Source organism: Stegodyphus dumicola, chromosome 10 (assembly GCF_044657685.1).
Source record: "Stegodyphus dumicola isolate Sdum_Otavi_A_Nest chromosome 10, ASM4465768v1".
In the NCBI taxonomy this organism is placed as follows: Eukaryota; Metazoa; Arthropoda; class Arachnida; order Araneae; family Eresidae; genus Stegodyphus; species Stegodyphus dumicola.
Genome location: NC_140777.1, coordinates 96,780,762 through 96,795,595, shown reverse-complemented (window position 1 = coordinate 96,795,595; position 14,834 = coordinate 96,780,762). Strand labels below are relative to the sequence as shown.

The window sequence follows — 14,834 nt, the reverse complement described above, 5'->3', positions numbered from 1 at the left end:
AAAGCAAAGTTACTTTCAACTTGAATAAACCAAAGTTTAACATTATTTTTCCATAAAGGGGGAATTTTAACTGCCACGTGTGAGATTTGTGGCTCCTGAACCGCCATATTCGATTCCTCGTTGGTTTGGCCTTCCGATCCTGGCATGGTTGCCAATTATAAATATATCGTAAATCGTAAACTTAATGTTTTGCACTATACCTTATCAAAACAGTATCAATTTAGAATAAAATAACGAAGACATTCAATATCTCAATAAAAGTGTGAGCACAAATATTACTCAAAGATCAATTTTAAACAATCAATAATTAAATTAAAACTATAATTTTAGAGCAAAACATATCACAAAAACATAATTAAGACCAATCACAGATAATTAAAAAAATTTGACCACATACCTGTAAATCCTCCTTAAGTGTGATAAACCACGTGTAATCCGTACGATAAAATGAGGAGGAAATAAATAGGGTGGAGCCTTTATCAGTCATAAGGAAGAGCATTGGCATCAAAATAAGGCATATTTTTAGTTTTTAAACAAAGATTAAGACAGATAGTCATTAGGGATCGAAACAGAAGGAGCGAGGGACAGGGTCACCAATGATGTACGTGTGAGTAACACGTGCATACGAAAATATCCCTAACATTAACTAGGAAAGCCAAAATCTTAGTTAAGATAGACATGTTACAATTAATAATCAAATTTAATAAGGAAAAGTAACAGTTGCCGGGTACATTATAACGGCTTAAGAAATTCAGAGCACAGTACAGATGCGAGTACACAAGATTACATATCTCGGCGAAAACAGAGACGCACACATTTGTTGAAGTAGTTCCACTTGACTGCCGGGGAAAAATCTTCTCTCTCCGTCAGCCTGTAGGTTTGCCAAACGGGTTTACTGTTTCGCCAATTGGCGCTTTTCTGTACAGTTTTTAAGTCCGTATCGCCTGTTTGGCGCTGCCGCTGCAAGTTTCTCATTTCTTCATTGAAGAAATGATTTCTTCTGCAATAAACCGTCCATTTCAGAATGAACAAACATTCCATTTTGGCCTCCTGTCAATTCTTCAGATTGCAGCTTTCTTGTGGCTATGTACGGTATAGAAAGAAGAGTCCAATTCTGAAAGATCATTCCACAGTCTTTCTCTTAGTGAAACATTAGGGTTATCTACATCTTCTAAAAAAGTTCATAATTCTAAAAAACTTTTTATCATCAAATATGTACTTCCTTATCACGCTGCTTGATCAATAGCTGCTCCTTTTTCTGCTCGCTTCCTAAAAATGGGATCAAATTTGGGAGTTCTTGCTACTATTGCTGCTTACCTAAATTTACCAGTGAGATTTGTAACTAAATGAATCAGTTTAATCACTAATGGCAAATATCACACCCATCCTCTTCCCTTGTATTTATTTATTAATATGTTAGTAAAATAGAAAATAACTATTGATTAATGTATATAGTCCATAAATAAGAATAATAACTCAGCTTGTCATTATTTTTTTTTCAATTCATTTTAATTTTATTTCAAAGTCAAACTGTCCAACAAACACGAGAGTCGACCTGTTTTTAGCGACTCCAGCTCCAACTCCTTTTACCCCAAAATCTGCCCGACTCCATGACTCCTACTCCACAGCCCTGTTACAAACATCTATGCCTTCTCCGGGATTCGAACCCGGGCCGTTCTGCACGGCAGTCAACGACGCATAACCAGTATACCGGTTGGGTGGAAAAATTTTCTTAGGTAACGTGGAAAGTTTCCATAATTTATTTTTTAGTTTAAATTGAATAATTTATTTATGTTTAATCTTGATTAATTAAACACGTTAGAGTTATTTTAAATAAATGTAAGTCTGAAAATTTAATATTTTACTGTCACTATATTTGAATTACGAATTGTAACCAACAAAACTGTCTTGCAGATATCAAACTTGAGTTTTCTGATAAAAAAATTAATATAAATTTGATTTTTTCTTTTTTTTATCATTTTTTGTTTATGTATATTTTCATAAATATTTAATAAGCGAATTTAAAAATATTTTTTATTTTGCTGATAAAAAATTTTCAGTTTGTTTAAAAACAAAAATTGTAGTCCATCTGTTGTTTTCAGATCATGCATTCGGCCCACACGCAGTTTGAGTTTACCGTCTCGACAAAAGCCAGTAAGGTAGTCTCGGTAAACTCAAGCAGTTCTTTGTATCGAAGAGCAGATTTTTGCACTCTTAATGAAATTGTTTCAAACGTCTGGCAGTTAAGCTTAACGTTCACTTCTTTACCTTACCCTTACACAAAATATTAGGTTATATCCCATTTCAGACTTTTCTAGCTCTTTAGTTGAGGCCGTCTTGATAGCGTAGGTAAGAAGAGCGATTCCCATTTCAACCTTTTCATTCAGGATTAACAGCCCACCAGCGGCTGAACACTGGTAACTCCGTCCGAGGTTCGAATCCCGCGAACGGGCTGGATGCAAGGGCGTTTTCGTGGTTTTCCCCATGTGTAACGTGTATACGAGCCAGTTCCCCTTAGAAAGTCCTCCACGAAGGCATCCCTCCTCTTAGGCAGATGGCCCTCGAGGCTTTGCCATAATCACACACACACACATTCAGGATTAACGTAAAATCCGAAAGCGGGATTGAAGGTCACGGGAATGTGAAATGTGTCTGAAGTCTAGTCACGTTTTGATTAAAATTTTCCACTGATGTCACAAAGACGAGTCAGCCTTTTAACTTAGTTTTTTAAGTACTACTGTAAATAAATGATTAATGACATTAGTGATTAAGCCTAATACATAAAATAAATGTTTTTAAATTTGATTACAATTCAGTATTTTTGTTGTCTTGATATAAGATCATTTCGATTTCAAAAGAATAATCACACTAAAATATTTTGAGAAGTCTACATTGGAAAAATCTAAATATTGAAAATGAAAAATGAAAACATTTGAAGATTTGGCTAGAATTATAACTTTATTAAAAACGCAGTGCCCCAAAGAACCTTGAAAATCGTCAATAATACTATTATCAAAGTATTATTGATGAAGATTTTAATAAAATAGATTCATTATTTCATAAATTTTTAAAACAGACCATCATTGTAGATTAGATTGTTAAGCCATATATAGAAAAATGGACTTTTACAACCATCTGCCGCACGGAGCTACTATAGAGGTGTCGTTTTCAAACCTTTTAGGATCCCGACCCCAAATTCTCAAAAATATGCATGTTTGGACTCTGTAGTGCAGCAACTTTTTGAGACTCTCCAAAAACGTTTGTAGATCATTTCTATATGCTAATAAAACAAAGGATTTTTCGGCTGAAATAATTGTTCTTTATGCATTTTGTCCTTTTTTTCTGCTTTGTTTCACTCACATTTTATTCCGGAGTTAATTAAAATACACGAATTTTACTTTACAATGTCCCTCATTCTTCTATGTCTTCCCACCAACTGTAATGAAATATTGAAAATAGAAAGGCTGAAATCGTATGGTTTTGTCGTCCAGAACATTTGCAGAAAGTGAGAAAAAAAAAAAAAAAAAACTGAAAGAGCGCGATATTTGTTCCCACTTCCAGAAGGCCCGAAATGGGAAATCATGGAATCTAACACTCATACATTGGAACATCCGGTGCGGCGCCGCTCTTTCGCATCTTTTTATAGCAGGTGCAAATTCCAGTGTTTGCATTTTTGCAATTTAAAAAGCATTCATGCAAAGTTCGCTTCGTTCTGACTTTTGCTTTTGCTTCTTTTGCAGGTGGAAGATTTGGCAGACGACCTGGACGGCCGCAGTTTGGCGTTCTTACAAGCCGGCTACACTTACCTGGTGATGACATCGAAGCTGGCTGGCAAGGCCAAGGCTGTGCAACTGAGGGCAAAAATAACTGAGGTCGGCCTTTCTTCTTCTGACTCATCTTGCGATTGTTCCGACCCAAATCTTAATCTTCACTAACGTGCGCCTGAAATTAGAAACTCCAATTTCTTTCCCATTTACTTCATATTTTTTGCGAATTTAATCAATTTTTTTAACAAACTCAGTGATATAAAAATAGTGTTCTGCCACACTGCAAAGCCCGAAAATTTGTTTCAAATTGAATAAGAAATTCGATGATTTGCAAGAAAAATTTATCCGAAATTAAATATCCGTCCGAAATAAAATATTATCTTCAAGCCATTAGCCATTCAAGCCAAGTAGGTTGCCATTCGGTAAACCGTAAAGTGTTTAATTTTTCTTTCAAATGTAATCTGTCTATGAACGAACATAAATGTATTTTAGAACAGAGGTGCTTATTAGGGACCAGCTAAATGTTCCATTAAAAAAAGTTCGTTATAAAGAAATGCCTTTTATCGTATATTTTAGGTGGGTATATAGGCTTTATAACTTTTGTTAAAAAAAAATCAATCCTCATTACGAGTGTGTTTTTACACTTTTAGAACGATTTCTATTAAAAATCTAAAAAATATTTTTTAAATGTTCGATCTGGTAGACTTTTTACTGGACTATGCGTCTGCATCGTGACTTCTATGATAGAAAGACTTCTCGTAAAATTTCCAAGGGTATTGATTTCCATTCCTGTTCCACTACTTTCCAGAGTCATCCATCGTGTTGGGTTTGCCCTCAGAATTGCTAATTTCGAGAGACCAAAGGCGCAGTGGTCGTTAGGAAACTCGGGGTGCTTTACAGGAATACGCTGAGAAGGTATATATGCAATACCTGTATCTGTCTTAATGTTTTCACAGGATCCAGTGGTTCTTTTCGAAATATGACTTGTTTCTTTGCCTTGATGAACTTTCACTTTGTGAAAATGATTGGGAAAAGAAATGGATTTTCTTCCTTCAATAGTGAACGCAAAACTTTCTCTTTATAATTGGCTGAATTGATTTTAATTTTTTCACACTCTTCTTATTTTTAATTTCCCATGGTAAGGGAATGCTGAGACAATCATAAACCCCGTATTGAAACTTTTTTTTTTTGCATCGACGGAACCAGGTTTGTGCATTTTTTCCATTCGTTTTCGATAATAAATAGACCCTTTTGGTTTGCAGTCACCACACTGAATCCACATGTTTCTAGTTATATTTATCTTAAATGAGTTAAATTCCGTTGCTGCTTGAAACATATTTTTGCTCATCGTTTAGTGTTAGCGTCGGTTAATATTATCGAAATAGCGTGGAAATATCACTTTAAGCGACTCTTTCTATATTCACAAAACCGATTATTTTCTCTGCTTTTATTTAAAAAAACATTAAAAATATGCCCGCAGTCGGAGTAAAAGATCTTGAATAGGGCGTTTTTGCTGAGATACAACATTTTCCAACCTATTCAATTCTGAATGGAACGAGGAAACTTTAGCCCCCCGATTAGGGTCCACTTATAAAAAGTGAGTACCTTGCAAAAATCACATGTTCTGCTTTTTTATCTTTTCGTAGTAGAAATAGAAGATCGGATATCTTTAAGTGTTGTCAGACTTTGTTATTTTTTGCAAATTAGCTGCTTTTTACAATCTTGTGCTACTAAATATTCATCTCTCTCCGATTTTGCAATTTTTATGCTGCTTCATCATTTCATTTGTAGTAATTTATTTTAGCTTAAATAAAAGTTGGCAGCTGGCAATCCTGCAGTATAGCTTATAAGCGCATGTGCAGTCAGTTTTCGAAACTACTCGCTGGTGTTTTCACATGCTTGATTGATAGCTTTGTTTAATATTTTGGTAATCTGTGAGTAGGTTATGAAATTTGAGATAGGTTGTGAGTGCTGTGTTAATTAAAAGTATTAAAATGAGCATAAATCCATAAAAAATTCAGCATCACCTTTCGAAATATTTGCCTTGAAGTACCTATGTTTGAGAAATGTTTAGAAAGACTAAATTAACTAAGAATGAACTTAAAAAAGAAATGGAACAATGAAAATTTTAGTAATTTTTTAAGAAAGAAGAAATTTTAAGGGGGAAAACTATTAATATGGATTTTATTCAAAACTAATGTAGTAGTTGTAAAATTACTGCCCATAACTTTCCAAATAATAGGAATAAATTCGTAATGACGTCAAAAAAATCGCGTGGTAGCTGACGTACGTTCTAATGTTTGCTACTTTTCGATACTTCTCTTGCTACTTTAGCTCAAAAATTTCTCGCAGCACTATTTCATTGCTTTATTTGATATATCCGGAATTATAAGAAATATCTCATAGGTGGATGTGTAAATATTATGCACACGTATTGAAAGAAATCTGTGAAGACCGAAATTTAAAAACTCAGTTGAATATTGCAGTAGAGAGAATGCATACATAAAATAAAATAACTATTTTAATGGTCATTTAAATTTATTTTGAGAAAATTCGGATACGTGGATAACATTAAAATTTTGAATTATTATTGGTTCAAAGGGGCTTAGTCCCTGAAGGACTGTTGTTTTCGTTTTGCGATTTTGCGTTGAATCACTATAAATGTCCGTTTCACTTTTCAAATTGTTGCCACTAAATGTTAGAGAGTCCTGCATTATATTTGAAGAAATTAAATAATGAAAAATCTGCATTAAACGTATGTATATTTCTCGCATTGTGATAAAACAACGGTACATAGAACCATCCAATTTTGAATGACGTAATCCTCCTACGAATGTGGGCATGTGGAAGACCAAATTTGGAATTTGTTTTATTATCGATTTCATATTTTGTAAACCTTTAATGAATTTTTTATTAACAAACTCAAGGATTTCAAAGCGAGCAATGGCAACGCTGTATAGGGGGAGGGAATTATCTCTAACGCGCGTGACTCTGTATCGAAAATTCTAAAGATATGCTCAGTTTAAAACTATTGTGCGATATTGCTCTTGAACTGAATTTTATGTTTTAAGTGCAAAGAACATGATATTTAGTAAATAAAGGTAATACACAAAATGTTAAAAAAACGCCCCTTTGGATGTAATTTAAAATCTAAAAACTTTTCAGTTTTTTTTAAATTTTATTTTTATTGAAATATTTTCTTAGATGCTTTAAATTCAGCCGAATTTAAGACCTGAGTATATAGGTATTTTGATAGAGGTTGAGGTGTTTTTTAGTTTTTGAGTGTTATTTTAATTCGAACCAGAGAACTCCAATTAGACGAAATCCAGTATTTTTATTTTTTATTATTTAACTGCTTACAATTAATTTTAGAATTGATTATTTTTTTAATTCTTCTTTTCATGTTTTATTAAATTTTATTTTTGATTATTTTAATTATTAAATATTTTACTATTTTTTTAATTTTTGTTCCACTTTCGTTACGGTCTTCCATAGGAAGTGTAGAAATTAAACCCTGTTATTGGAGGTGTTATCTGCAGGTGTCGAAGGTTTAAATAGTAGCTGCTTCTTCAGCTGAAGAATATGCAAATTAGAAAAGAGAAGCCTGTGTTCAGGCGATAACAATCACAAAAACGAAGCTATAGGCACCTTCTGTGGTAAAAATGAAAACAGTTATGAAATAATTTTCTTAAAAGCTGAGGGTAAAGAGTGGTTGGAAGCAAGATCGTTAATTAGAACCGAAAGGTTTTAATGAAACCCGCTAGGAATGTGAAACCCGCTAGGAATTCTAATTTGCTACCGGAGGATGTTTTTTTGAATAATTCTGATTGCAGAGAAATTAAAGGTATGATTTTCAGACGGAAAGTATTGGGCAATAGAGAATTTATATGTTTCTGTCTTCCTAACATATGCTTCATGTTTCTTGGCGCGACATTTTAAGGTTCTGTTAGTGTGACCAATGTAAGGTAAACCACATTGGCAAGAATCCCGTGTATGTAATAGAAGTTCATATCCAGAATAGTATGCTTAAGTACGGAACTGTGAATTTTATTAATTAAAGAGAAAACCACTTGAAAGTTGAATTTCTGTAAAAATACGTGCAGTTTTATAGCTAATGATGGAAAAAAATGAATGAGAACAGGATTCTTATAATCTAAAACGAAAAAATACTTTTTAACGTGTTGAGATGAGAATTTTTTAGCGTCTTGATTAATAATGTTACGTGAAAATCCTTTATCAATAGCAATTGCTTTTAAGTAGTTTAGCTCCTGATCAAGAGCCGATTTGGAAAAACGAACCGCTCGGAAAACGAAGGAATAAAATGAAGCTATCTTCTGTTTAGTCAAATGACATGATTTGTAATGTGGTGGAAGGCGAACAGATGAAAGTTGATGGTAAACAGTGATGTTAAAGTTGGAAGTGTTGCGTGTTGCTCGACATCTTTGTCGAGGAACGGAAGGGAATTCGGTGTTTTAAATTCAAAAGTGTTGTCATTTTTCATCAGTAGATGGTGCCAGTAGCTTGAATGCATTACTTTCATTGTTACTGCTTGAAGCCTGTGCTCTTTGCACTTCTGCGGCTGAAGAAGGTGGTGCTATATTTAACCTTCGAAACTAGTTCTTCAAATTTATGAATGCTACTCTCATTTTTGTTGCCTTAATACCTCCAATAATAGTTATTTGGCATGTTATTTTAACTCAAATTAAGCCCTGTGTACTCGCTAAAATTGTTGTATGTCATAAGAATTCCTTTCTATTTTTCTGATAGCTCTCCGCTCCGATGAACTGTTTGCCAAGCTCTACGACGAAGAGGAATGGGAACATTTATCAAGATGAATCCAACGACGTCTACGAAGCGGATTCTGGGCATAAATGTGTATTCGATAACGTTCTCTTTGAAGATGGTGCTCAATGGAAACCTGAAAACGATGAATGTACCATGTGTTCCTGCCAGGTATTGTATGCGATGAGTACGCAATATATTTTTTCATAATATTGGCATCCCTGTTGTAACAACGTTTCTCTCCTACGTGATAAGAAAATTACGTAGAATTTATGATTGAAAATGACGTTGATATTGCCAATTGTTTTAAAATTAGTAGTAATTATTAGTATTTAAATTTAAACTTCAATGTTCTAATGTATGATGTTCTTATGTAATGACTGTTTTACTTTCAGCGCCATTAAGGCACAATTACTTCAACCGAGTCGGAACGTAGCTAGCAAGTAAGCTAGTTAATCTCGGCATCATAAAGTCATGTCTCTCATGGGAAAAATTCCTCCTAGGGGATTTCATTGTATCAGGGGGTCTACTCATTATTCACATGCTATGTATTTAGTTCTAGTTTATGAATATAAAAAAGCTACTTTTATTCAGGTTTTGATGTTTATCAGCATTTTGTATACTTTTTCTTGTTTAATGTGTAAAATACATTAGAAAATAATCTAAATGTAAATATTTGAATGTATTTTTATTTCTCGATTTTTGGAAAGAGGAAAAATAATAATCTCTAGTTATGGTAAAAGAGGTTCATAAGGCAAAAATCGTACGTGAATCACTGCTCCGCTACTATAATAAACACAAAATATATAACAACAAAAATATACAGTAACAACCTATATAAATATACGCATAAAAATAAAATGCCGGGGTACTCACATTCTCTTAACTCGAAATTCTTTTGGAATGGGGTTGTGCCCATCATTTACGCAGTATGTATATTGTGCTCCAAATATTACATTGGTAGACTGCATAAATTAATAATTGTGGTTTTGGAAGAATATTTTTTATGAAAAATATGCGTATATGTTACAAATTTTTTGAAGTAATTTTTGCGAAATAATATTTCAACCCCAAACAGTGTCTGAAAGTAAATCACTCTTAAAAGAATTTTTTTTTCTTTGAAGATGAAAATATAAATTTTGAATCTTTCGTTAAAAGAAGAAAGTCATCCGACATTGCAAAATGTTCTAAATTTAAATGAGACAACGGTGAGAAGCATTAGAAAAAAGTATTTTGCCTTTTAAAGTTTTCGAAAGGCATCCCTCTATTTTGTATTGATTGTTAGTATCGTATATTCTATGAACCTATTTAACATGTTATAGGAGTTTACCTGTATGTATCTGCAATGTTATAGGAGGCTGCCAAAAACTGAAACGATTTTTTCCCCTTTCAGAGAGGTCGTGTCGTCTGCGAAAGGATGGACTGCCCGGAGCCCGTCTGCGATAATCCAATCTCTGTGCCTGGAGAATGCTGCCCCTTGTGTCCTGGTATGTAATTGATGACTGAAACTTTTTTTTCTGCACCTCAAACTATAACATAATGTAATTCCTGTCGACCATGAAATTTGGCTGTCATCGAGCCATGGAAATTTGCAGAGATCCCGCCATATCCCGACGCAGCAGTCGTTCCTGCCGAGTTCTGCAAAAACTAACACCTCTTTATTTAATAAACCATCAGTATTCGATCCGCTTACTTTTTTGCGTTTCATAAAAAGCTTTTGGTCAGTTTCTATTTTCTTAAGCACCCCCATTTCACTGGAAGCTTTGTTTGAAATGCTGTGAAGTACAAACTTCCCGCAGTTAATTAATTGTTCCAGTCTGTTATTGTTTCCTCATTTATATCAGCTGGTCATATCGCACCCGTTAATTTATACTTCCTTTGATAATAAGATACCATGGAAGCAATTAATTGTTTGCTGTTCTGTAGAAAACAGGCTCGAAATTAAATTTTATTTCTCAAATGCTAGAAAAAATAGAGCAGTAGCAGTTAATTTATGACATGACTTTGTTACTAAAAACAAAATACGGTTTATTCAGTTAATCAGTGTTACATCAGGTGAAAGCTAGGATGTTAGCAATGTGTTATTCCGTCATGCTTCTCCGTATTTGCCGCTAAAATCGTGCAACTTGGCGGAAGTTTCTCGGTTGAAGGGATAGTACTTAAGTACGGTAATTTACTTATAGGTTTTTATACTAACTAATCCAATTATCTTATTATTTTGACTGCTTTTATATACCCTACGATTGTGTAATTCCTTTGTTAGTATAGTATGTACTGGCGCTCTGATCGGTATAGTGGTCGCCTGCCGTAATGTCGAAGTCCGCTTCCAACCCTATAGAAGGCATGGATATTTGTGTCTTTGCGACATGGCGCACTTAAAATGCTGACGAGTTAAGAGTTCTCTCGAGTAGCTTTGTGATAAAGGAAGACGGGTAGGAAATTCTTGTACTCTATCGAAATTGGAGTGGATCTGGAGTCTGTAATACTTAAAGGGACTATCGATCGAAGTACAATCTCATGTTGATTAGGTACTTATATCGATGATGCAAGATATTGCCTTTAGTTTAAACTAACTGTGGAAGTACAAACACCTAAAAACGTACTTAATTTTAGCCCCCAACTTGTAAATGCTAAATTAAAATATTACAAAAGTCGTCTTGACTATGCTGCAATTAACCGGAGTTAATTCAACTAGATACAGTACAAATACTTCTACTCAAGGTTTTAGGTCGAACAACCTAATCTAAATCAAAACTAACTTATCGCGCCGTCCAAGCAAATTTTCTAACGGCGCTTTGTTACCGTTATTGTGGCAAGAGCTTCCCAGAGTAGACCACTGCCAATCTGTCGTCTATGTGAGTCTGTTGTTTCTTGAAAATTTTGCCGCCGATTTACGAGAAAATCTGATATATATATATAGGAATATTTCAGTATCTTAACCCCTTCGCGCCGACTGTCACGTATACGTGCCAGCAACGAACGCACTTACCTACCGGCCGAGACGCAGGCGTGCCAGAGGATTGTTCCATTCTCTACCGCCTGTCACGTATTTGTGCCAGTACTTTGGAACGTTTTTCAAACTATAATTTCTGCCACAAGATGGCACTGTATGTCCATATGGTTTCAGATACATGTAAATTAGACCTTCTACTCGAAATGAGAGAAGCATGACTCACATACACATGTTTTTGATTATATAAACAAACGGGGAAATAAATGTTTCCGAATGGCGTGATTTATGACGTCTCTAAATCGCACTTTATTCGCACGTGGTAGTTGTTTACTGTAAGTAGAGAAGTTTTATTTGCTCTAAAGCGTTGGGTATTTCGGTTTGCAGTTCAGTTTTTAGAAAATAATTAGACGTGAATTGTTAGACGTGAATTCTTTGTTTTTACCGTTGCAATGTCGAAGCGTCGAAAATGTTTAACAGAGCATGAAATAGCAGAAATGATGCAAAATATTTCAGATATTGATTCTGAAATTCTGATATTCTGATATTGATTCTGAAAGATTAGCTGAAAGACATTTTCCAAAACTTTGTTCAGAAGAAACTGATAAGAAAATGAGACGACGATGCTTCGTTTGTTCACATTCCCGGAAAAATCCTCCAAAACGGCAAATGAGTTATTACGAGTGCAAGGAATGTAACGTAGGACTGTGTGTAGATCCCTGTTTTCAAATTTTTCATACGAAAAGAGAATTTTAAGTAATATATTTAGGTTTCAGATGTATAATGTTAAAATTCATAAAATGGTGAGTAATTAAAATAAAATGTGTAAAATATTCATTTAAACAAGAAATAAGGTAATTAAAGTATATATATAAAAATATTTATAAAGCATAAGCCATTTAAATACTCTATAGAGCATTATTAAACAATGCGTTGATACTTCGGAAATTTCATGGATTTAGGCTTAGTAGCAAAAAAGCCCCCGGCCCTGGAGAGACGCTTGCGTAAGACACTGCCGGCCTCAGTGATAAGCTCGCGTTTTCGCTACCCGGCTCGAAGGGTTTAAGGAAATATTTTTTTATTTTATTTTTTTTTTTTTTTTTTATTCTTTCCACGAAACATCTCAAAAGCGAATTTTCGGCTGAAGCCACGCCCACGGTTCCATTACTAATGTGCGCTTGGGAAATTCGCATCCGGCTATCTGCCACACTGGGTTAGCAGCATTCTAATGCAGTGATCTCTAATGGAAATTGCATACCGTCCAAATGCTCTTGATCTGAAAGCAGCCGACTGGCCGAAAATTATTTTTAACAAAACATAAATAAATTATAAATTTCTCTTACTGAATATTTATCGAAATGTACAAAAAATGAAATCGTAATAATAACACAAAAAATCGAAATTAAATTTAGTTTCTATCTGAAGTCTAAACGTTGGTACTGCAAAAACATTCTGTCAGTTATATTTAGTAATTCAAATACACGGATAACAAAATATTGAATTTTAGACTGACGTATATTTCAGGTGCTTCTAACATGCTGTGTTGATCACTAAATAACTAACTTTAACCTGAAATTCCAGAATACTGAAACGTCCCAGGTGTCGGCTGACAAACTAAATTTTTTTAAAGTACCAACGTGGAAAATTCTCCCACATTGCTGTACTCACTTGATCTAAACGCGACACAGACAAACCTTTCGTTCTATCTTTTTGTCTTCACAATCAGTCTCGTACATAAGCACCATCCATATTTTTATGTCTCTAAAATAGTAAGCACCATATTTGCAATAAATAGATTACTGAAATGTACTCGTTCGCAAGTTTGATGCGGCAGCTGTTACACACCGAAACATCTGTCTACTACTAATCGCTTGGTTACGATTCTTTCTCTCAATTAAGACTACGTCGCTTGCCAAACAAATCTCAGGACTGAGCGAGTACGTGATGAAATGAGCATAAAGGAAAGACGAAATTTTTAATTGTTCAAATGAAATTTTTCTTCTGTTAGGTAACAGCACGGGAACATCCGAGACGAGTGTGCTTCGATCTCAGCGCCTTTGTTACTTTGAAGGTGACAAGAAGTTTCACGTGGCCGGCAGCCGATGGCATCCTTATGTTCCTCCTTTTGGATTCAGCAAGTGTTCCCTCTGCACCTGTGAGGTAGGCTCCAATTAGGTAGTTTCTTTTCATTCGATTTAGCACCTCAAACTTAGAAATTAAGAAAAGAATGTAGAACTTAGAAATTAAGAAATTAAGGAACTTAGAAACTCAAATTTAGAAATTATTTTTATTATTTAAGCCGAAGACAGTGACGGTGAACTGTGAACGCATCACGTGTCCTCCACTGAGTTGCACGGAAAAGGACTCGTACAGAGACAATCCTCTAGCTTGCTGCAAGAAATGCCGAAGTAAGTTCTTTGTTCTTCAACATTCTGAATATGATTAGGTTACTGAAAATGTTTGTCTTCAGTTACGTTAATTGGAATTCAGAAGCATTGTAATAAAATGAAAATCGGAAAGGATTCGATGCATCAGAATCAGTGCGCGCTGGTCTCGAAATTAACTCCTTTTTTTTCGGGGGGGAGAGAGGGGGTCTTTCTAACTTTAAGCGGCCGAGCGGTAAAGTCGCTGAACACTGGTAGTTCGGTCCGAGGTTCGAATCCCGCGAACGGGCTGGCTGCATGGGCGTTTTCGTGGTTTTCCCCATGTGTAACGTGTATACGAGCCAGTTTCCCTTAGAAAGTCCTCCACGAAGGCATCCCTCCTCTTAGGCAGATAGCCCTCGAGGCTTTGCCATAATTACACACACTTTCTAACTTTACTAATAAGCATGGCGTTCTTCGCTCTTAACGTCACATAAAATTCAAGAGCAGAATTACGGAATATTTAAAAACAATCTATCTTTAAAATTCTCGATACAATTTTACATTCGCTATATTATTTTTTTTAAATAACGCATGGCGACAACATCAGATGACAACTTCCTTTTATTTGAAAATTGATTCGGACCAAAAAGTCTGGACTGAGAGTAGTAGCGTGCTCGATTTGTGCCGTGGGATTTTGACAGAACAGCAAAAAGAAGACCGAAAAGCTTGCTGTGAAGATATTCTGACTGTTGCGATTTCTTAAAGTGTATTATAACGGGAGATGAGCCTTGATATCTACAATAAGATCTAGAAAAGAGAAAAAGTGCACACTGGGAAGAACTGCCTTCTGCCATACCTCCCGGGAAAAAATAAATAAATCGAGTCAGCAACTAAGGTGATGCTTATTACATTTTCTGATTGCAAAGGACTTATTTATCATACATTTTCTGATTGCAAAGGACTTACTTA

General features: G+C 34.8%; 1 protein-coding gene across 5 annotated transcripts in view; it reads left to right on the top strand.

The window, feature by feature from the left end:
- sog (chordin short gastrulation) overlaps positions 1-14,834 on the top strand; it is a 285,742-nt gene that overhangs the window by 224,625 nt on the left and 46,283 nt on the right. For all 5 annotated transcript variants that reach the window (XM_085825296.1, XM_085825299.1, XM_085825297.1 and 2 more), the window contains 5 exons: positions 3,741-3,872; positions 8,535-8,720; positions 9,943-10,036; positions 13,508-13,659; positions 13,799-13,907. In XM_085825296.1, the coding sequence (XP_085681422.1) occupies positions 3,741-3,872; positions 8,535-8,720; positions 9,943-10,036; positions 13,508-13,659; positions 13,799-13,907 (673 nt within the window). The remainder of the gene's footprint in view (positions 1-3,740; positions 3,873-8,534; positions 8,721-9,942; positions 10,037-13,507; positions 13,660-13,798; positions 13,908-14,834) is intronic.